At 37.2% G+C, this 22,857-nt stretch overlaps 1 protein-coding gene across 6 annotated transcripts in view; it reads right to left on the bottom strand.

Annotated features, from left to right (window-relative positions):
- NDUFAF5 (NADH:ubiquinone oxidoreductase complex assembly factor 5) overlaps window positions 1–22,857 on the bottom strand; it is a 32,929-nt gene that overhangs the window by 5,563 nt on the left and 4,509 nt on the right. For 3 of the 6 annotated variants that reach the window (XR_009703194.1, XM_061208409.1, XM_061208413.1), the window contains exons 3-8: window positions 22,031–22,094; window positions 20,721–20,768; window positions 19,397–19,500; window positions 16,018–16,057; window positions 13,066–13,263; window positions 9,061–9,121 (exon numbers count right to left, since the gene is read on the bottom strand). Coding sequence is in view for 5 of the 6 variants with exons in the window: in XM_061208409.1 (XP_061064392.1) it covers window positions 9,061–9,121; window positions 13,066–13,263; window positions 16,018–16,057; window positions 19,397–19,500; window positions 20,721–20,768; window positions 22,031–22,094 (515 nt within the window). In the remaining variant the exon portion in view is untranslated. Of the gene's footprint in view, window positions 1–9,060; window positions 9,122–11,883; window positions 12,022–13,065; window positions 13,264–16,017; window positions 16,058–19,396; window positions 19,501–20,720; window positions 20,769–22,030; window positions 22,095–22,857 lie in introns of those variants that run through there. The other 3 variants (XM_061208410.1, XM_061208412.1, XM_061208411.1) reach the window with 3 other exon arrangements.

Below are 22,857 nucleotides of genomic sequence, written 5' to 3'. Positions count from 1 at the left end.
CTACCTTAAGTGTAAGTGGATTAAATGCTCCAACCAAAAGACATAGACTGGCTGAATGGATACAAAAACCAGACCTGTATATATGCTGTCTACAAGAGACCCACTTCAGACCTAGGGACACATACAGATTGAAAGTGAGGGGATGGAAAAAGATATTCCATGCAAATGGAAATCAAAAGAAAGCTGGAGTAGCAATTCTCATATCAGACAAAATAGATTTTAAAATAAAGACTACTACAACAGACAAAGAAGGATACGACATAATGATCAAGGGATCAATCCAAGAAGAAGATATAACAATTGTAAGTACTTATGCACCCAACACAGGATCACCTCAATAATTAAGGCCAATGCTAACAGCCATAAAAGGGGAAATAGACAGTAACACAATCATAGTAGGGGGTTCTAAAACCCCACTTTCACCAATGGACAGATCATCCAAAATGAAAATAAATATGGAAACACAAGCTTTAGCTGATACATTAAACAAGATGGACTTAATTGATATTTATAGGACATTCCATCCAAAAACAACAGAATACACTTTCTTCTCAAGTGCTCATGGAACATTCTCCAGGATAGATCATATCTTGGGTCACAAATCAAGCCTTGGTAAATTTAAGAAAATTGAAATTGCATCAAGTATCTTTTCCAACCACAATGCTATGAGACTAGATATCAATTACAGGAAAATACCTGTTAAAAATACAAACACATGGAGGCCAAACAATAAACTACTAAATAACCAAGAGATCACTGAAGAAATCAAAGAGGAAATCAAAAAATACCTAGAAACAAATGACAATGAAATCACGACCACCCAAAACATATGGGATGCAGCAAAAGCAGTTCTAAGAGGGAAGTTTACGGCAATACAATCCTACCTCAAGAAAAAAGAAACGTCTCAAATAAACAACCTAACCTTACACCTAAAGCAATTAGAGAAAGAAGAACAAGAAAACCTCAAGGTAGCAGAAGGAAAGAAATCATAAAGATCAGATCAGAAATAAATGAAAAAGAAATGAAGGAAATGATAGCAAAGATCAATAAAACTAAAAGCTGGTTCTTTGAGAAGATAAACAAAATTGATAAACCATTAGCCAGACTTATCAAGAAAAAAAGGGAGAAGACTCAAATCAATAGAATTAGAAATGAAAAAGGAGAAGTAACAACTGACACTGCAGAAATACAAAGGATCATGAGAGATTACTACAAGCAACTATATGCCAATAAAATGGACAACCTGGAAAAAATGGACACATTCATAGAAAAGCACAACCTTCCGAGACTGAACCAGGAAGAAATAGAAAATATAAACAGACCAATCACAAGCACTGAAATTGAGACTGTGATTTAAAATCTTCCAACAAACAAAAGCCCTGGACCAGATGGCTTCACAGGCGAATTCTATCAAACATTTAGAGAAGAGCTAACACCTATCCTTCTCAAACTCCTCCAAAATATAGCAGAGGGAGGAAAACTCCCAAACTCTTTCTACCATCACCCTGATACCAAAACCAGACAAAGATGTCACAAATAAAGGAAACTACAGGCCAGTATCACTGAACATAGATGCAAATATCCTCAACAAAATACTAGGCAACAGAATCCAACAGCACATTAAAAGGATCATACACCATGATCAAGTGGGGTTTATCCCAGGAATGCAAGCATTCTTCAATATATGCAAATCAATCAATGTGATACACCATATTAACAAACTGAAGGAGAAAAACCATATGATCATCTCAATAGATGCAGAAAAAGCTTTCGACAAAATGCAACACCAATTTATGATAAATACCTTCCAGAAAGTAGGCATAGAGGGAACTTACCTCAACATAAAAAGGCCATATATGACAAACCCACAGCCAACATCGTTCTCAATGGTGAAAAACTGAAACCATTTCCTCTAAGATCAGGAACAAGACAAGGGTGCCCATTCTCACCACTATTATTCAACATAGTTTTGGAAGTTTTAGCCACAGCAATCAGAGAAGAAAAAGAAATAAAAGGAATCCAAATCGGAAAAGAAGAAGTAAAGCTGTCACTGTTTGCAGATGATATGATACTATACATAGAGAATCCTAAAGATGCTACCAGAAAACTACTAGAGCTAATCAATGAATTTGGTAAAGTAGCAGGATACAAAATTAATGCACAGAAATCTCTTGCAATCCTATACACTAATGATGAAAAATCTGAAAGAGAAATTAAGCAAACACTCCATTTACCATTGCAACAAAAAGAATAAAATACCTAGGAATAAACCTACCTAAGGAGACAAAAGACCTATAAGCAGAAAACTATAAGACAGTGATGAAAGAAATTAAAGATGATACAAACAGATGTAGAGATATACCATGTTCTTGGATTGGAAGAATCAACATCGTGAAAATGACTATACTACCTAAAGCAATCTATAGATTCAAAGCAATCCCTATCAAACTACCAATGGCATTTTTCACAGAACTAGAACAAAAAATTTCACAATTTGTATGGAAACACAAAAGACCCCGAATAGCCAAAGCAATCTTGAGAAAGAAAAACGGAGCTGGAGAAATCAGGCTCCCTGACTTCAGACTATATTACAAAGCTACAGTAATCAAGACAGTATTGTACTGGCACAAAAACAAAAATATAGATCAACTGAACAGGATAGAAAGCCCAGAGATAAACCAATGCACATATGGTCACCTTATTTTTGATAAAGGAGGCAAGAATATACAATTGAGAAAAGACAGCCTCTTCAATAAGTGGTGCTGGGAAAACTGGACAGCTACATGTAAAAGAATGAAATTAGAGCACTCCCTAACACCATACACAAAAATAAACTCAAAATGGATTAAAGACCTAAATGTAAGGCCAGACACTATCAAACTCTTAGAGGAAAACATAGGCAGAACACTCTGTGACATAAATCACAGCAAGATCCTTTTTGACCCACCTCCTAGAGAAATGGAAATAAAAACAAAAATAAACAAATGGGACCTAATGAAACTTAAAAGCTTTTGCACAGCAAAGGAAACCATAAACAAAATGAAAAGACAACCCTCAGAATGGGAAAAAATACTTGCAAATGAAGCAACTGACAAAGGATTAATCTCCAAAGTATATAAGCAGCTCATGCAGCTCAATATCAGAAAAGCAAACAACCGAATCCAAAAATAGGCAGAAGACCTAAACAGACATTTCTCCAAGGAAGATATACAGATTGCCAACAAACACATGAAAGGATGCTCAACATCACTAATCATTAGAGAAATGCAAATCAAAACTACAATGAGGTACAACCTCACACCAGTCAGAATGGCCATCATCAAAATATCTACAAACAATAAATGCTGGAGAGGGTGTGGAGAAAAGGGAATCCTCTTGCACTGTTGGTGGGAATGTAAATTGATACAGCCACTATGGAGAACAGTATGGAGGTTCCTTAAAAAACTAAAAATAGAACTACCATACAACCCAGCAATCCCACTACTGGGCATATTCTCTGAGAAAACCATAATTCAAAAAGAGTCATGTACCACAATGTTCGTTGCAGCTCTATTTACAAGAGTCAGGATATGGAAGCAAACTAAGTGTCCATCGACAGATGAATGGATAAAGAAGATGTGGCACATATATACAATGGAATATTACTCAGACATAAAATGAAAAGAAATTGAGTTATTTGTAGTGAGGTGGATGGACCTAGAGTCTGTTCTACAGAGCAAAGTAAGTCAGAAAGAGAAAACAAATACCGTATGTTAACACATATATATGGAATCTAAAAAAAAAAAAAAAATGGTTCTGAAGAACCTAGGAGCAGGACAGGAATAAAGACACAGACATAGAGAATGGACTTGAGGACACAGGGAGGGGGAAGGGGAAGCTGGGACGAAGTGAGAGAGTGGCATGGACATATATACACTACCAAATGTAAAATAGACAGCTAGTGGGAAGCAGCCACATAGCACAGGGAGATCAGCTCGGTGCTTTGTGACCAACTAGAGGGGTGGGATAGGGAGGGTGGGAGGAAGACGCAAGAGGGAGGAGATACGGGGATATACGTATATGTGTAGCTGATTCACTTTGTTATAAAGCAGAAACTAACACACCAGTGTAAAGCAACTATACTCCAATAAAGATGTTAAAAAAGAAAAAAGAATAAGAGACATTAAAGACTAAAGCACACGATTTGTGTAAAAGGCTTTACAGTAAAAATAAGAGAAGCACTGGCAAAGCCTCTTAAAGGTAAATATTAGACAACAGTTCCTTAAAATACATGACCGATTAAAACCCTTAAGGGAAGGGGAGTTATCAACTGGAAAGGGGCATGAGGCAACCTTCTAGGGGCTGGAAATGTTCTAGTCTGTGGTTTATATAGTACTTAAAAATATGAGCAGCTGTACAGTTAAGATTATTGCATTTTACTGAACATCTATGCTAATTTCAGTGGAAAAAAATGCACAAAGATGAAGTATGCAGTATAGGACTTAATCACTTAATTCCAGATTAAGTGTGACCATGGACAAGACACTCAACTTCTCGACGTTTCAATTTGCTCATCTGTAAAATTAGGATATTAGAAAACCTCACAGAATTGCACCTAGAACAGAATAAGTTCTGTATTTTTAAATCAGTGGGCAGTAACTTTTTCCAACTGATAGGTCTAATTTCTAGTCTCTTTCTCTTTTCTTTCTTGAAATGAATCATGAGCACAGCATTTATTACATAGCAGAACAAAACTAAATGCTGTATTTGAAAAATATTTTTGTCAGTAGAGTCTGAATGATAAATCATCAGCCTATCACCACCTCTCAAGCCTTCGGATGAAGGGTCTCCGTGATTACATTAGGAGGAGCCAAGTGAAGCTCAGGAGGGGCTGTGTGATTTATTATTGTTCTCCCGTCACCTTGGGCATGCATGTTAAGGCTGCCAATCCCTGATTAAACTAGAATGAGTGAAGAGTGACTTAAAATCTTTTGCACAGCGAAGGAAACCATAAACAAAATGAAAAGACAATCCTCAGAATGGGAGAAAATATTTGGAAACGAAGCAGCTGACAAGGGATTAATCTACAAAATATATAAACAGCTCATGCAGCTCAATATCAGAAAAAACAAACAACACAATCAAAAAATGGGCAGAAGGGCTTCCCTGCTGGCACAGTGGTTAAGAATCCGCCTGCCAGTGCAGGGGACATGGGTTCGAGCCCTGGTCCAGGAAGATCCCACATGCCACGGAGCAACTAAGCCTGGGCGCCACAACTACTGAGCCTGTGTGCCACAACTACTGAAGCCCGTGCGCCTAAAGCCCGTGCTCCACAACAAGAGAAGCCACTGCAATGAGAAGCCCGTGCAATGCAACGAAGAGTAGCCCCCGCTCGCCGCAACTAGAGAAAGCCCGCACACAGCAACAAAGATCCAATGCAACCAAAAATAAATTAATTAATTAATTTTAAAATAAATGGGCAGACGATCTAAATAGACATTTCCCCAAAGAAGACATACAGATGGTTAAATACCGTATGCTAACACATATATATGGAATCTAAAAAAAAAAAAAAAAAAAAAAGGTCATGAAGAACCTAGGGGCAAGACGGGAATAAAGATGCAGACCTACTAGAGAATGGACTTGAGGACATGGAGAGGGGGAAGGGTAAGCTGGGACAAAGTGAGAGAGTGGTAGTGTATATATGGACATATAAACACTACCAAATGTAAAATAGATAGCTAGTGGGAAGCAGCCACATAGCACAGGGAGATCAGCTCAGTGCTTTGTGACCAGCTAGAAGGGTGGGATAGGGAGGTTGGGAGGGAGGAAGACGCAAGAGGGGAGAGACACGGGGATATATGTATACATATAACTGATTCACTTTGTTATAAAGCAGAAACTAACACACCATTGGAAAGCAATTATACTCCAATAAAAATGTTAAAAAAAAAACAACCCAATGCAGCCAAAATAAATAAATAAGTTTATTTTTAAAAAAGGCACATGAAAATATGTTTAACATCACTAATTATTAGAGAAATGCAAATAAAAACTACAATGAGGTATCACCTCACACCAGTCAGAATGGCCATCATCAAAAAATCTACAAACAATAAATGTTGGAGAGGGTGTGGAGAAAAGGGAACCCTCCTACACTGTTGGTGGGAAATGTAAGTTGGTACAACCACTATGGACAGCAGTATGGAGGTTCCTTAAAAAACTAAAAATAGAGCTACCATATGATCCAGCAATCCCACTCCTGGGCATATATCTGGAGAAAACCATAATTCAAAAAGATACATGCACCCCAGTGTTCACTGCTGCACTAGTTCCAATAGCCAGGACATTGAAGCAACCTAAATGTGCATCAACAGAGGAATGGATAAAGACGATGTGGTATATATATACAATGGAATACTACTCAGTCATAAAAAAGAACGAAATAATGCCATTTGCAGCAACATGGATGGCCCTAGAGATTGTCATACTGAGTGAAGTAAGACAGAGAAAGACAAATATCATATAATATTGCTTATATGTGGAATCTAAAAAAAGGGTACAAATGAACTTATCTACGAAACAGAAATAGAGTTACAGATGTAGAAAACAAACTTATGGTTACCACGGGGTAAGGGTGGGGGAAGGATAAATTGGGAGACTGTGATTGACATATACACACTACTATATATAAAATAATAAGGACCTACTGTATACCACAGGGAACTGTACTCAATACTCTGTAATGGCCTATTTGGGAAAAGAATCTAAAAAAAGAGTGGATATATGTATATGTATAACTGATTCATTTTGCTGTATACCTGAAACTAACACAACATTGTAAATCAACTATACTCCAATTAAAAAAAAAAAAGCGTGACTACAAGAGTAAGGTTTTGACTACATATCTTTCCCCTTATAAAGCTGACAGAAGCACCGTACTCAGAGGAGGCTGAATGATGGGTAAAATGGACTTTGTTACAAATGGGCAGCTACAAGAAGCCGGAGAGTCAGTCAAGAGAGTGCCAGAACAGGGGTCAAGAAGGCAAGAGTTTAGCGCCCAGTTCTACCACTAACAGGCAAGTGTTCTCTTTGGGCCTGATATTTCTGACTTGTAGGACAGGGGTAAAGTAGTTACCAGAGGGTTATTAGAGAAGCAAGTGCAACAGTGCTTATGAAAAACTATTAAATCTGTAAACAAACATGAGGTATGTATTTTTATAATTCACTTGCTTTAAATCATCTTACAATTTTTCAGGATCCAGATTAAGGCTCCCCCAGGTAAGCAGAGTTTTGGTTTCAGAGAACACACTTCTGATGCCTTCAGCTTCCCCCATTCATCAAAACTGTCTATGCCATTTGCGTGATAAAAAATCAGACCTCATAAATTCTCACTGACGTAAGTTGAGGCTCTCCTTTGAGCAAACCACTTCTCCAGCCTCCCCCTCAGTCGGCAGCCTCGCCTCTTTCGGGGTTGGGAGGTTGGGTTTGTGTCCTTGCTGCTCCTCAAAGCTTCTCCCAGGCCATGACCTCTCTATTGCTTCCAACACCACCTATTCACAAATGACTCACAATGTTTACCTGGGCCAGTTGCCTCCTCTGAGCTACACAGCCACACACTCAACTGCCTACCTGACGTCTTGTTTCAGCTATTTCAAAAGCGTATCCAACCCAACATGCCCAAGTGTGAACTCAAGAGCTGTCCCTGCCCATACTTGGTCATCTTCTACTGTTTCTCTATCAATGAAGGGCACCATCTATCTGGCTAGGAGAGCCAGAAACTCAGTGCTATGTTTGAAATGTCTCTCTCCTTCATCGGCCCATGTGTAATCCATCAGCAAGAACTGTCACAATTATCTCGTAAACATCTCCAGAATCCATTCACTTCTCTCCATCTCCACTGCCACCACCTTAGTCCAAACCACCATCATTTCTCAGTAAGCTTTCCAGCTGTTAAGTCTCCTACTAGTTTATCTGACAATCCATTAAAAAAAAAAAAAACAAATCTGACATCATGACCCCTCCCCCCATTAAAATACCTCAAGGGGCCTTTTAAGATAAAGACAAACAATCTTAACAAAGGTTACAAGGCCCCCATTTACCTACCAATTTAATCACTCAACTTTTCTTTTTACTCCCTGTATTCTGGCCAAAATGCCCTTCTTTCAGTTCTTGCCATGTTCTTTCTTGCAACAGGGCCTTTGCACATGCTGTTCTCCGTGCCTGGGACTCACTTCCTCCCTGCTTTGCCTAGTGACCCTGCTTCATTTTTTAGGGCACAACCATCACTTCCTCAGACAGGACTTTGTTGACTCTCCCACACCAGGACCTATCCCACCTAACCCCCCGGCAACCCCCAATCCTACACTAACCCAACTACCTGCTTTCTTTCTACCTGTGCCTGGATCTGAGCTGCCAAGTGTTGCTGAAGAAAGTCACTGAGGTGTTCTACCACCCTCACATGCTCCTTCAAGAAAGTCCTGCCAGGACAGGAATAAAGACGCAGATGTGGAGAGTGGACTTGAGGACACGGGAAGGGGCAGGGGTGGGCTGGGACGAGATGAGAGAGTGTCATGGACATACATACACTACCAAATGTAGAATGGATGGCTGGTGGGAAGCAGCTGCATAGCACAGGGAGATGAGCTCGGTGCTTTGTGACCACCTAGAGGGATGGGAAAGGGATGGTGGGAGGGAGACGCAAGAGGGGATATGGGGATATATGTATATGTATAGCTGATTCACTTTGTTATACAGCAGAAACTAACACAACACTGTAAAGCAATTATACTCCAATAAAGATGTTAAAAAAAAAAAACAACAAATAAGTCCTACCAGCCTTTCACAGGCAGTCACAGCTCTAAGTTCCTCTACTTCACAGCACTTACCACAATTCTAGTTTGTTTATCTTTGTGGCAGCTGCCTCATGTCGGCCTCACCCATTTTACAGTATAAACTCCATGAAGACAGTCCGCTTTCTCCACCCAGTGTATCTCTAGTACTTGGCCCCAGTGCTTGCCATAGTCAGCCCTCAAAATACGACTCTCATATGGAGTCTAAAAATTCTTTAAAGTGTCTTACCTTGTAAATCTTCCATCAACTCAAACATTCCAGGATAGTTAACTTGAATTTCATCAGTGTCCTATTCAAAAAGAAAGACAAATCCTTTGGCATTCATTACCAAAAATCCAGATTAGAAAAGAGATTGTAGAGATTGCCCAGACCAATCTCTCATGGTAAGCAGGAATCTTCTTTACAGTATTCTTCACAGATGTCATCTGGCTTACACTTGATTTACAAAGATTTCAAATTGCAGAATAAGTGCTTGCCATTCTAAGAGTAATCTTTCTATAACTCCATCAACTGGTTCTAATTCTCTCCTTGGGATTAACACAGAATAAAGTCTACTCTGTACTCTGCAAACAATTACCCTTTTCTTCAAGTCTTTGAAAACTCTTCCAGGACACTATAATTTTTTTAGGGGGAGGGGTTAGTCTTCTAGACAAAATTTATAGATCCTTACATGTGCTGACTTCATTTTTCTCTACACAGTCAATATCAATCTCACTCTCTCTCAAAATGTGACACCCAGAACCAAGCCAAAAAGGGTCATCTCCCAAGATGCTTTCATACTCCCAGTGATGCAGCAATACTACACAGACTAGTTTAGGAAAGGGCACATGGCTGGCACATACACAGTTTATTTCTCAAGTGAACTGCTGAGCAATGATACCCCACTCTTTCTGAAGCTTGATACAGGGGTTCACTGGTGGTACAGTGGCAGAGACCACTGATGCCCCCCAAACATCCAGGTACTCCCTGACACTTCACAGCCCCAGACATTTCTCCTGGAAAAAGAAAAGTGAGGTGGAGGCAAGGTAATAAAGAGCTAGTGAGCCTTTTCCAGGCCGTGTCTGCTGCAGTGACCTTAAAGGATACAAGGCCGAGATGGCACAACTACAGGATGGAGAGAAGCTGCCCAACCAGCATGGCTGATGTGATAAAAACTCTGTGTTAACCACTCAGATGTAGGAGTTTGTCTACATTAGAAACTAGCCCTGAATATAGGACACTTTTTTTTCAAGTTTGCTATCAAAATGCTGCATGTATCTCAAACTTCATCTTATTGGCACTAACCACTTTTGAAGTATCTAGATCTTTTTGTATTCTGTAGCTTTATCTAATATGTTAACTACACCTCCCAATTTTGGACTTTAATGTTGCACAGAATCAAGTACAAAACCCTAAGGAACACTTATCAAAAACATCCATTCTAATTCCTAAAGAAATGCAAAACAAAATGACCAATTACTATTTTTTTTTAACATTAGAGATACAAAACAAAAGTATAAGTGGCAGATTAACATACACTGTTGATGAGGCATGTCAATTAGTGCTACCTTATGGAGAGTAATTTTACTCTATCTGTCAAAATTTGAAATGCATAGATTCTTTGACTAGGCAATGCCATTGCTAGAAATTGATCTGACAGATTATGTAAAAGAAAATTCATTGCAGCATTTTTTGAAAGAGTATAAAAAAAACAAACAACAAACTGGAAACAATTTAAATGTCCATTAACAGAGAGCAGGTTAAATAAAGTATATCTATTCAATGAAATACTATACAGCTGTCAAAAAAGAATGTGGTAGATGTATGTTTGTAGGGGAGGATCTCCAAGGTATGTTATTGACTGGGGGAGAAAAAAGAGTGCATATAGAAAAAAGCAAAAGAGTATATATTGTTGCATATGTACATTTAAGTGATATAACTGTACTCCAGTCTGTGAGGAAAAAGTGTTCTGAAAGGATATACAAGACAGTTAACCAAAGTCATCCTTGTAGAAAGGAATGGGGTGTCAGAAGGCAGAAGGAGACTTCTGTTCATTTTGGACCCACTCTCTTACTCTCTCTATACATGGTTTGTGTTTTTTTTCATTTTTTTAAAAAACATATGCATGGATCAGGTTGTATGTGCACTTTTTAATATGACCATCTCTGGATAGTCCCTTCTATATATTTTTCTACATTGGGAAATTATTTTTAAAAAGAGATTCTAAGATTAAAAATAAAATTCCTTCCAGGCTAATGCCTAACCATTAAACAATATCCTTTGAAAACAATTCAACGAAAGCAACTAAAAGCACCACCTCCTTCTCAATCAAAAGAGTACCACAATAGCCTTGTCAAAGGTCTTATTCAAATTAAGATGGGGGACCATATTTGCAGTTTTCTTCTAATATACTAGCCTGGAAACTATTCTAAAAGGAAATGAGCTTCATTTAGAATGCCAACTAACTCTAAAAATAATTCACTAAGAGGGTCATATAAATGTAAATATAATTACATGATATTAATTTAACTTGATTTCACTTTAAAAATAAAAATTCATTGCAGTATAAAGGTAATATATCTAATGTTGTATGAAACATAAACCTGTATAATTGATTATATAAAAGCTTTCTTGCACGGGAGTTTTAGAAAATGAATTAGGATGCAACGTTAATACAGCACTTTAGAGACAATGTATATGTCTCAAGGAACAAATTTCTATAGATTTTATATATTAAATTAGCAACTAATTTTATAAACTATAGAGAAGATTATACAGCAATATTTTTGCATTATATTAATGTTTGAGTCATTCTGCTCAATTTTGGAGAAGTATATGGAAGGTATTCTGAATTATTTGAATTCCCAATTAACAGAAATGTAGGCTTTGAAATGTTATAATGTCAGGTTAAACATTTTTAGTAGAAATCTTTCTAGAACACACAACTCACTTTACAACCATAGAAAACTGAAAGTGGTTAACATAATTTAACTTTCTTTTGATGACTCAGTAGAAGTCTCATCTTTTTCCTAATGGGCAATGACTTTTGAGTTCCTTAATACTGCTGACTAACCTGTTTGACTGGGCACGAGTTCTTCAACATCACTCCGTGAGGGCTGTCGTCAGTTCCCAGTCTCTGTCTCTTCCCTTCCCTGGAAGGGAAACCCCTTCCCAACATCAGAGGCCCTGCTGGTCTACGCCCCTTGCTTTCTATCAAAGCACAGAAGGATATGACAAGCCATTTTCGGTAGGTTGATTTTATGAAATATACTCACACTACATCTCCTTAAAAAGTTACTTTAAGTTTATAGTCTCTAATTATGCAATGAGAAGCTTTCTTCATTAAAAAAATTCCTATTTCTTCTAGTCAGGTTTAGAGATGTTTTTAGGCCTGAGGGGTTTGGAAAATCATGGCAAGTCCATTCTCTGGAAGGCAGTAATGACATCTTTTAGAATGACTTTGTTGCTGAAGGAGGTTTGAAGGGGGAATCACTGTCCGGATGCGTCCCTGAGGGAAGCCTTGGCCTGGAAAGTGTTAGGAGTAGAGGGAGGAGGAGAGAGGAAGGCAGGAACTAGTACTTATTGAGCATTTATTATGAAGGTCCAGGTACTTTACACCCTTTAAATTATTTAATCCTAATGGCCACCTGTGGTGAGTAACATTTGCATTTTTTTAAAAAAATGAATGCTCAGAGAGGTGAAGTAAATCCCCCAAATTCCCGTAGCTAGTAAAGGGGCAAGGTAAGGATATACTGTCAGACACCAGCACCCTGCACCATCACTGCACCATGGTGACTCCTTGTTTCTTCATCGCTGACGGTCTTGGGTCCTCTTCCCAGATCTCTCCAGCCCTGATGGTGTACAGCCCCCTGTCTTCCCTTCTCTACCCGGATCTAACCCTGGGCCTCGTGAATGCACGCTCTCTCATTTCTGCCTCGCACGGCACCACTTCACTTGAGGGCTGGTGGTAGAGGCAATGCTGTGAATGCTCCCGTACACCCCCTTCCCTCCTCCTCTGGGATGCTCTAACTCTCATGTTACACCTAACTCTGGATTTGAAGATTGTGATGGAGTAGCATGTCTTAGAAAATAGCCTCCTTGTTAACTGAGGTGCATTCTTTGTTTGAGTTACTTATTCAGGTAATGGATAATAAAAATTTTACATTCCTACCTTGTGTCAATCAAGATAAAAAGAGAGAGCGATTATTTCTGAACTGTGTAATTAATGGGTTACTCAATTCTCTTGATAGTTACCACAGTCAGCGTATTAAAGCCGGCTCTCCCGAGCAGATGTCCTAGGTCATTGACAGCAGTGAAAGGAGAGACGTGTGGAGAAAATCCTCCTTCCCTTTCTGTTTCCGCTAACTGTAATGAACACCGGAGTTCATAGAGAGTGTCACCTCCAAACACTGCACCAATAAACACTCCATCTGGTTTTAAAACATAATGAATCTGTAATAAATATAAACAACAAAACTATTCAAAATTTTACATATAAAAATGTTAAAAGGATATATGGTATCTAGATCAATATTTTATGATTACCATTCTTATTTTGTCAAATTAATAACCAGATAATTTAATAAATAACACTTAGACAACCAACTGTCAGAAAGGCATTGCAGTATAATATTGTTGTGAAGATAGACATTTACTGATAGTGTTAGTATCTATAAAATATTTTATATGTTTTCAATTTTTTATAATAGACAAAACTGACTCTTATAATCAGTAAAATATTGAAAGAAAAAAATTTTAAAGTGTGGTAGAGTACAAAAATCACCATCCTCCCTGTATCTGTGCCCTCTGAAACGCTGCTCTGCAACAACCCCCATTAAGGGATGGAGCCTACTTCCCCCTCCTGGAATCTGGGCTAGCCTTGTGACTTGCACTGACCAAAAGAATGCAGAGCAAGTTGACAGTGTGTCAGTGTCAAGCCGAGGTCTCAATGGCCTTGCTGCTTCCACCTGCTCTCTAGGAGCCCCGCCTGGCCACCACGTTGTGAACAAGCTTGAGCTGGCCTGGTGAAGGATGAGAGGAAGAGGAGCAGAGATCAGCCAGGCGTCCCAGCTGAAGCCATCCGACAGCTCCAAGACAATCCACTGGCAGATCAGACACACGGGTGAGCCAAGCCAGACCCAGAAGAATTTCCTAAGTCCAGCTCAAATCCCTAATTCACAAAATTGTGAGCTAATTATTTTTAAAACAAAAAGTTGAGGTGGCTTATTATGCAGAAAAAACTGATTTACAGAGAAACCATTACGATTCACAACATTAATCTAGCAACATTTTAGTTAAAATATTAACATATTAATCCAGTAACATACAGAATTAAGAAGTAACCAACTTATTTTTCAGCTTTAAAACAAAAACCAGTTTTAATTGATAACTTGAGCAAAATAGCAGCCAGAATGAATTCCAGAATCATAAGTGTTTACTCAATGACTCTTAGAACTACAATCTTTAACTAGTTTTGACTCTGACTATTCTCAACAACGAGGAACATTACAGGACAGGGTGGATTCTGAAGTACATCAGAACCCAAATCACAGGAGGCTCTTCTAATTCAAGTATGCACCTTGAATTTATATGTAATACATTATGAAGCAATTACAAAACAGTATATAAGCAAACCAACTGTAAAATCTTTTGGTTTTTTTCTTCTGCCCCTTTAGTGTTACTTCTTTCTCTTGCCACCAAACTCTAATATAACATACCTAGAATTTAGTCCTCAGCTCTCTTCAGCTTCTCTCTACCACAGAGGGCTTATCAGTTCCCATGGATTTCACAAGGATCACTTTCCAATCTCTACCTTGAGCTTCTCAGAACTCTAAACTTGTCTTTAGCTGCCTGTGCGCCATGAATATCTGTCTCTTGGTAAACTTACTCCCTCCCCTTCCCCAGTACATCCAACACACACACAACACTTTTTCTCAAACCAACTCCCTTTTCCAAATGCTGTATTTCTGTTAATTACCATTTTCTATTCCCTTTATCTGATCACTACCATTCTTTCCCCTACTTTTACTAATTATTCTCCAGGCATCCAGACTCAAAACTTTAAGGCAAGCTTTGACTCCTGACTCTTTTTGATCTTCGGCTCTAACCAGCCACCAAACTGTTGATTCTTACTTTGCAGAGTCCTAAATACCTTTCTCTTCTTTTTAACTCCTACCATTGCCACATAGGTTTAGTGTATCTCATGCCTGGGCCACTGAAACAGTCTCTCTTCTATGTAACCAACTTCCAGCATCAGTTTTCTAATCAGCAAAATGAAGGTATCTTGCAGTTATTTAACATATACATAAAACAGAGCACAGTGATTGGCAAACAGTATATGCTTAAGATATGGTAGTTAGTATCCTGCCTACCAACTTTTTAATCATGTCACTTTCCTCTTCAAAATTCTCCAGTGGCTCTGAATTGCCTTAAGAAAAAACTCCTAATTCCTTAATCTGTCACCTGAGTCTGCCTAAATCTGGTCCCAATATTCCTCATCTACACCTGGCACTATACTAATTCTCCAACAGGCTTCCTCTTTGTCCTTTCAGGCTCCTGAGCCTCTTACACCTCCCCTCTATCCCGGGATTCTGCCTTCCTGGAGTGTATTCCTACTCCAAATCTGACCTACCCTTTGAGGCCCTGTTCAAGAAATTCCTTCCTCTTACAGCTTTCCTAGGCCACTCCAAGCCACAGTGATCTCCTTCCCTCCTCTGAACACGATGCTTTTTACCCACCCTTCACCTGTTTGTTGATCAATATCAACCAAGAAGCGTTTACTAGCATTGCCTAAGTATAAGGCATGGGGGAGATACAAACACTGTAGGAACAAATAGGTTCTCACCCACGAAAAATTTATAGGCAATTCAGGAAGAAAAGAAAGCCACACAGAAAATGTCTTATGATATCAGTACTATTTTGTACAAGTCTTAAATATTTATGAAAACTTGAGTAACATCTCCATAATTAGATTTCTTAATTCTCAGGGAACAGGGAGTCACTAATGTACTTCTTAATATGCCAAAGGGCACCAAGTGTATCTGGCCGACAGAAGATAATCAATTTTTTATTTGCTTCCGTTTCCAATTGTCAAAAATATAAAATGGAAAACATCTATAAGTTTCTGTGTAAAAACAGAAACATCTATAAATTGCTAATAATAAGCAAAATAACACAGGCTATTAGAATCAACACTAAGATTTTTACCTGTTCAAGTGCTCTAGGAAGGTCATTCACCCAGTGCAAACTAAAATATAAAACACACATTTGTTTTAGCTTAATGTGTATAATTAATTAGTACGAGCAGCACTAGTATAATGATAAGCCACAAAAAAGGTGTAAATTTTGATGTTTGAAATTGCATATCAAAATTCACTGATTGTTTTCATACAAGTTTTAAAATAAAAAATATTTCTAGTGAATTACCTTCCTTCCGTTGCAGGAGAAAATGTGACAGTATATCACTTTCCTGATATGATTATCTCTCCAATTAGTCTTCAATGAATAAAGTAAAAGTCAACTTTTCTAAAGCATACATACAAACGGCCAACAGGTATATGAAAAGATGCTCAACAACACTAATAATTAGGGAAATGCAAATCAAAACCACAATGAGATGTTACCTTATACCTATCAGGATGTCCATTAACAAAAAGAGATGACAAAGGCTGGTGAGGATGTGGAGAAAAGAGAGACCTTGTGCATTGTTGGTGGGAACGTAAACTGGAACAGCTGCTATGGAAAACAGCAGGAAGGTTCCTCAAAAAATTAAAAATTGAACTACCATATGATCCAGCAATCCCACATCTAGATATTTATCTGAAGGAAGTATATGAAGGTTCCTCAAAAAATTAAAAATTGAACTACCATATGATCCAGCAATCCCACATCTAGATATTTATCTGAAGGAAGTAAAGTCATTATGTTGAAGAGATATCTGTATTCCCATGTTCATAGCAGTATTATTCACAGTAGCCAAGGTATGGAAACAATCCAAATGTCCATTAAGAGATGAATGGATAAAAAAGATGTGGTGTGTACACAGACACACACACACACACACACACACACACACACAGAGGAATATTATTCACCCATAAAAAAGAAGGAAATCCTGCCTTTTGGGTCAACATGGATGGACCTTGAGGGCATTATGCTAAGTGAAATAAGCAAGACGAAGGAAGAAAAATACTGTATGTTCTCACTTATATGCAGAATCTAAAAAAGCCAAACACATAGAAACAGAGTAGAATGGTGGCTGCCAGGGGCAGGGGGAAACAGGGAGATGTTCATCAAAGGATACAAACTCCCAGCTTTAAGATAAACAAGGTTTGGGGATCTAATACACAGCATGGTGACTATAATTAACAACACTGTATTATATAATTGAAGGCTTTTAGGAGAGTAGATCTTAAATGTTATCACCACATACATACACAAAAAATTGCAATTATGTGAAGGGATGAAAACTGTTAACTAACCTTATTGTGGTAATCATTTTGCAATATATATATATGTATTTGATCATCATATGGTGCACCTTAAACTTACGTATGTTATATATAAATAATATCTCAATAAAGCTGGGGAAAAATATAAAGTAAAAATCATCCCTATCTGGCATCTCATTTAAACAGTGCTATCCTGAGAAATTATTTGAAGTAGTAAAAATAAGGACCTGGGGGCTTCCCTGGTGGCACAGTGGTTTGGAGTCCGCCTGCCAATGCAGGGGACACGGGTTCGAGCCCTGGTCTGGGAAGATCCCACATGCCGCAGAGCAACTAGGCCCGTGAGCCACAACTACTGAGCCTGCGCGTCTGGAGCCTGTGCTCCACAACAAGAGAGGCCGCGATAGTGAGAGGCCCGCGCACCGCGATGAAGAGTGGCCCCCACTTGCCACAACTAGAGAAAGCCCTCGCACAGAAACGAAGACCCAACACAGCCAAAAATAAATTAATTAATTAATTAAAAAAAAAAAAAAAATAAGGACCTGATGACATATTCAAGAAAGTTCACCAATTAAATCAAACAATTAAGCTAGATATATATAGAATTAAACCAAACAATTAAGCTAGATATATATAGAATTCTAAGTCCTACTTTCGTGGGGTGAGGGGGGGAAGCCACTTCATCAGACCTATAATTTTCCCAAGGCAAACAGTATTACTCATCAAAAATAACTCAGTGAGTTTTCTGATAAATAATACCCCATATTTTTTAAGACTATAAAAAAGAATAAATAAACTCAAAGTTCTATATACTTAAAACTTAATTTTAGAAGTGTCTTGCATTGTCTTTGGACTCTGTTTGACCCTTTCCCAGAGTGTGGTGTCGTATAACCACAAGACTCAGTCTCTGTAGAGTATGGTCACACTTTCCTGGTAGAGCTGGCATCCTCTTAGCTGAATTCCAGGACAGCACCAAAGACCCATTTCAAACCATACTATGTTAAGCTCACATTTATCTTTCATAATGCTTTCTAACAATTATTTAATACTTTAAAAATTAACGTCATATGATAAACTCTATCGTACTTATGGGGAAACTGAAAGTGACAGAATTACAGTAGTTACTTGCAAATAGCAAGCACATGAGCTAAAGTTAAAACTCAGGTTCTGACTCCCTGCCCAGGGCTCTTTCCCTTAGACCAAGGCTCTTTAATGTTTTCCATTTCACAATAGAATCTGAATACTTTTCTAAGTTTGTTCAGCACACCTCAAAAAGCAGAGAAAAAATTACAAACTCACTAAAGAAAACAGCAAGGGTGACCAACTCTCCCAGTTTGCCTGGAACTGAGGGGTTTCCTGAGATACAGGCCTTTCAGTGCTAACACTGGTAAAGTCTTGGGCAAACCATAATGACAGGTCACCCTAAAAACAGCCATTAAAACGGCTGAACTGAGCATGTTGAATCTTTGAAAAAAAAATCTGACTATAATAATAAGGAGAAATAAGGCACCACATAGAATATTTTATTTTCTCTCTTAGATGCTGAGGTCTTTGAGGACAGGATTCCTGTCTGAATTCATTTTTCAATTCCCCAAAGCATCGAGCTCAGTGCCTTGTGCATTATAATCTATTCAACAAACATTTATAATATATGTTTTTGTAATAAATGTGGAGGGACATGGTAGGAAGCACAAAGGGAAAAAGTAACCTTGAGGACTACGTTTCTGTGTAGAAGAATTAAAGTTAAAGGAAATACGAGCTTTTCCTTATTTGCCAGAATGACTTTATAAGGGTGCTCTAACATCTGAATATTGCAGCCAGTATACTCTTTCAAACTCTTGCCCCTATCAACATGTAACTAGGTTACGTCAGCGAGGAAAACCCTTCTAACACAGATGAACTTTAGCAAATTAAGGAAAGTTGGGGAGGAAAAAAAAATGAGGTACTATATCACTTATCTCCACTAGGGAGCATATAATCCATAATTCTTTACCAGAGAAAACTGGTTTGTGACTTAAAATAAGTTATTAAGAACTTACTCCATTATCTATTTTATTTACCTTATAATATTAAAACTTTATAGCATAAATTACCTATTTTTAGCATATATTTTTTAAAAGCACAAATGGATTACCAACCTTAAACTGCTAACCACCAGATCAAATGTATTTTCTCTGAAGGGAAGAAATTCTTCATCAGCTAAAACACTGACAGTAGGAATTTCCATTTCTAAGGCATTTTTCTAAAAGTTAAAAAATAAAAGTTCAAAAACACATTTATATAACATCTTAATTATTAACACAATCATTGTTTGTTAAACTTAAGCCAATGTTATATTTACTTGGTAGTTTCTAGTCCTTCAAAAAAATAAAAATTAAAAAAATTAAAAGTTTCAGTGGAATAACTGAAGCCAGAAAACTGCTAGATGAAAATATGGGTGAACAATTTTATACGCTTAGATGAAAATGCCTAAGTAAACATGACTCAAAAACCAGAAATTGTAAAGATTGATATACTTGATGATAAACTAATCAAAAACTTCTAAAAAGCAATAAACAATGTAAACAATACATTTGGGAAAATATTTTTTAAATATATGCAGAAAAACTAATATCCCTAAAAAGCAAGTTCTTACAAACCACCTAGAATAAGAACATGCCAAGGTTAAAGTAGATAAAGGACTAAGGTATAGGCACATCATAAAAATTACTTACAAAATTCACAAATTGAAAAAAACCAATAGCCAAATACCAATAGTCAAAAGACATCAAGAGCTATTTGGCTACTCTAGTAATCAAAGGAATGCAAATAAAAACAATGAAATTCTACTTTCTGCCATTACATTGACAAAGACAAAATAAATGGCCCAGTGTTGCCAAAGAGAAGGAGAAAAGAGTGCTTTCATCTAATTCTGTTCTTCAGTCTTTCTAAGGGCAGTCTGGAGATGTATATTAACAATTTAAAGCTGAACATCAATGAATCCATACATTCCACTATTAGGAATTTATTCCCTGGGAGAAAATAAATCAAAATTGCTTTATATAAGGATGTTCATCACAGTGTTGGTTACTGAGATACTAGAAATACAACTGTCCTTCAACAGAAATTTAGCTAAATAAATCGTGGAATATTCATTCATTGATATAAAACAATGGTATTCTATGAAAAATATAGCATGTTAGCGTAATAATGTTTGTATAAAACAGTGTTGGGGAGATATTATATGCCTACAAGGTAGAGACCAAAATGTCACCAGCGGTTGCCTCTGAGTGGTGGGACTAAGGTTGATTTTTCCTTCCTCCATTATACTTCCTGTACTGTTTTACTTTCCTTTATGTGTGTTACATTTATAATCAGGAAAAAAACAGCTAATTTCATTTTGAAGGAAATAAAAATAAAGAAGTAAAGAACTAAAAACCAAACCAGGAGATCAGAAACCAATAGTATTAAAAAGCTACCTACCAAAGCATTTTCTGCAATGTCTGTTTGGAAAAACTTTCCAACAGTTTCCTGAAATGGAATAAAGTTGATCAGATAATACAAAAACAAAAAAAAACAGTAACAAATCAAACAAAACAACTGTTGAAATTACTAAAGGAAAAAGTGATAATTATAGATTAATTTTCATCTTTGTAAGGGTATTTTTCTGCATGTAATTAATACGGTACACAAATACTTTTAATAACACATATTAAGTTACATAGAGTTAAATATATGCAGTCAACCCTACATGTAACATATTTAACAATATTTAATAAAATGGAGAACACAGGTATGAATAATCAGCATCCTTAATTTACTCCACTGGGTTAAGGCTGTGTGTTAATTTTTCCATGGCAGAATATGCTGAGAGCTAGTCCCCACTCTTGTACCACAGAAGATCCCTCCTGTATACCATCCCCAAATTAATCTTTCTTAAACATCACTGTATCACACCCTATAGCTTTCTACCTCCACCTTCCCTGCTGCTATGCCCTTACTTCCAATGCCTATGAAACACCAATCCAGATTCTTTCAAATCCCAGGTCAGATTCTGTGCCCTTTCAGAAGCCTTTGAGCAAATGAAACCCTACTGATTTTCCTTTCCCTTGACTCCTGTTGCAGTTTAATGACTGTACCATTTCCATGGCATTTACTATTATCAATAACAGTATTTGGAGAGGCTCATACACACCCCTCCTCCTGCCTTGGCTCAAGTGTACTTTTTTTCTAAGTAGATTTGTTATAGAAATCCCACTTTAATCTGTGTCCAGCACAGTGTGCTACATAGAGAGGCTAAAACAATTAATGAATGTTTTTTGGTCTGAATTACAAATTGAAAAATAAAATGGTATAAGCATTAATAAAGGCTACTTATATTTCATCACACACAAGATTTCTAACCAACTGAGGAAATGAATATTTTTCATAGATAAAATATTAGCTTACTCACAACTTCCAAATGAATGTCAATGTGATTTTTATTGTGAATTATTAAAAATATTTGAACAAAGTGGTAATAAAGCACAATGTATCTTACATAGACTTAAAGAAACTATCAGTAGGAACACAGTATAAAATGGATTCAAAGAAAAGAAAAAATCATTTAAGAAAAAACTACTTAGGAGTAGACACAAAACAACCACTGGTTCCATCACTTTAAAAAAAACAGAGAAATGAGCAATTCTGATATAATCAAACTCTAAATATGATACAAATTGATTAGGAAAGCCTTTCCTTAAAATTAGCCAATTTTATTTCTCAAAGTAAATTAAGTCATCAAATAAATATACCTTATTCAAATGTTGTGCTATGTAACCTCTTCCACAACCGACATCCAAAGCAAGGGGGAAATCTCTGAAAAACAGACACAGAAGTCATATTTGTCTATAATAATACAGTCCATAAATAATTATTAAAAACTAATTTTCTTAAGTAAAAACATTTCAGTGAACACAGCTTTCAAAAAAGTTATATCATCTGCCTTTGCTACCTTGCCTCACAAGGTGCATCCATCAGAGAACACACCAGACACGGCAAGTCTGTCTGGCCTAGCCACTCACAGGACCTCACAACCAATAACTTTCCATAAGGTTGCTCCATGATGTGGATGTGAAGAACTGACTTAGTGGGGGGTATTTTAATTTGATAATATACCCAGATAAAGAATGAAAAGAAGTTAATGTAAATGAACATGAAAATATTTGGCATACCCATCAGGAACTTACTACTTACCCCTACTTCTCAAATTTGTGATGACTTAGAAATCATCATGTGAAATACCATGAAGTATAACATGATAAACTAAAAACCAAACAAAATATCAACTAAATAACAGCTAACTTTAACTTAAATCTTACCAGGTTCAAAGCAGTGTGCTAAGTATGCAGAGTTAAGTAAGTCAATCCAAGGTCACTCAACTAATAAGCAGCAGTCAGAACTTGAATTCAGTCAGTTTGAATCCTGAACCAGAACTATTATCCCCTATGCAATGCTGTCTCCTCCAAATATATGTCATTCTAAATCAGTTTACACATCCAACTGTGGGTCATAGGTTTAAGAAAAATTTGTGACAAAAATTTTTTAAATTTTATCCACTAATAACATTTTTCCTATTGGA

This window comes from Eubalaena glacialis, chromosome 13 (genome assembly GCF_028564815.1).
Source record: "Eubalaena glacialis isolate mEubGla1 chromosome 13, mEubGla1.1.hap2.+ XY, whole genome shotgun sequence".
Classification (NCBI taxonomy): Eukaryota; Metazoa; Chordata; class Mammalia; order Artiodactyla; family Balaenidae; genus Eubalaena; species Eubalaena glacialis.
The sequence above is the reverse complement of the archived record's forward strand: the minus strand, read 5'-3'. Positions and strand labels throughout refer to the sequence as shown.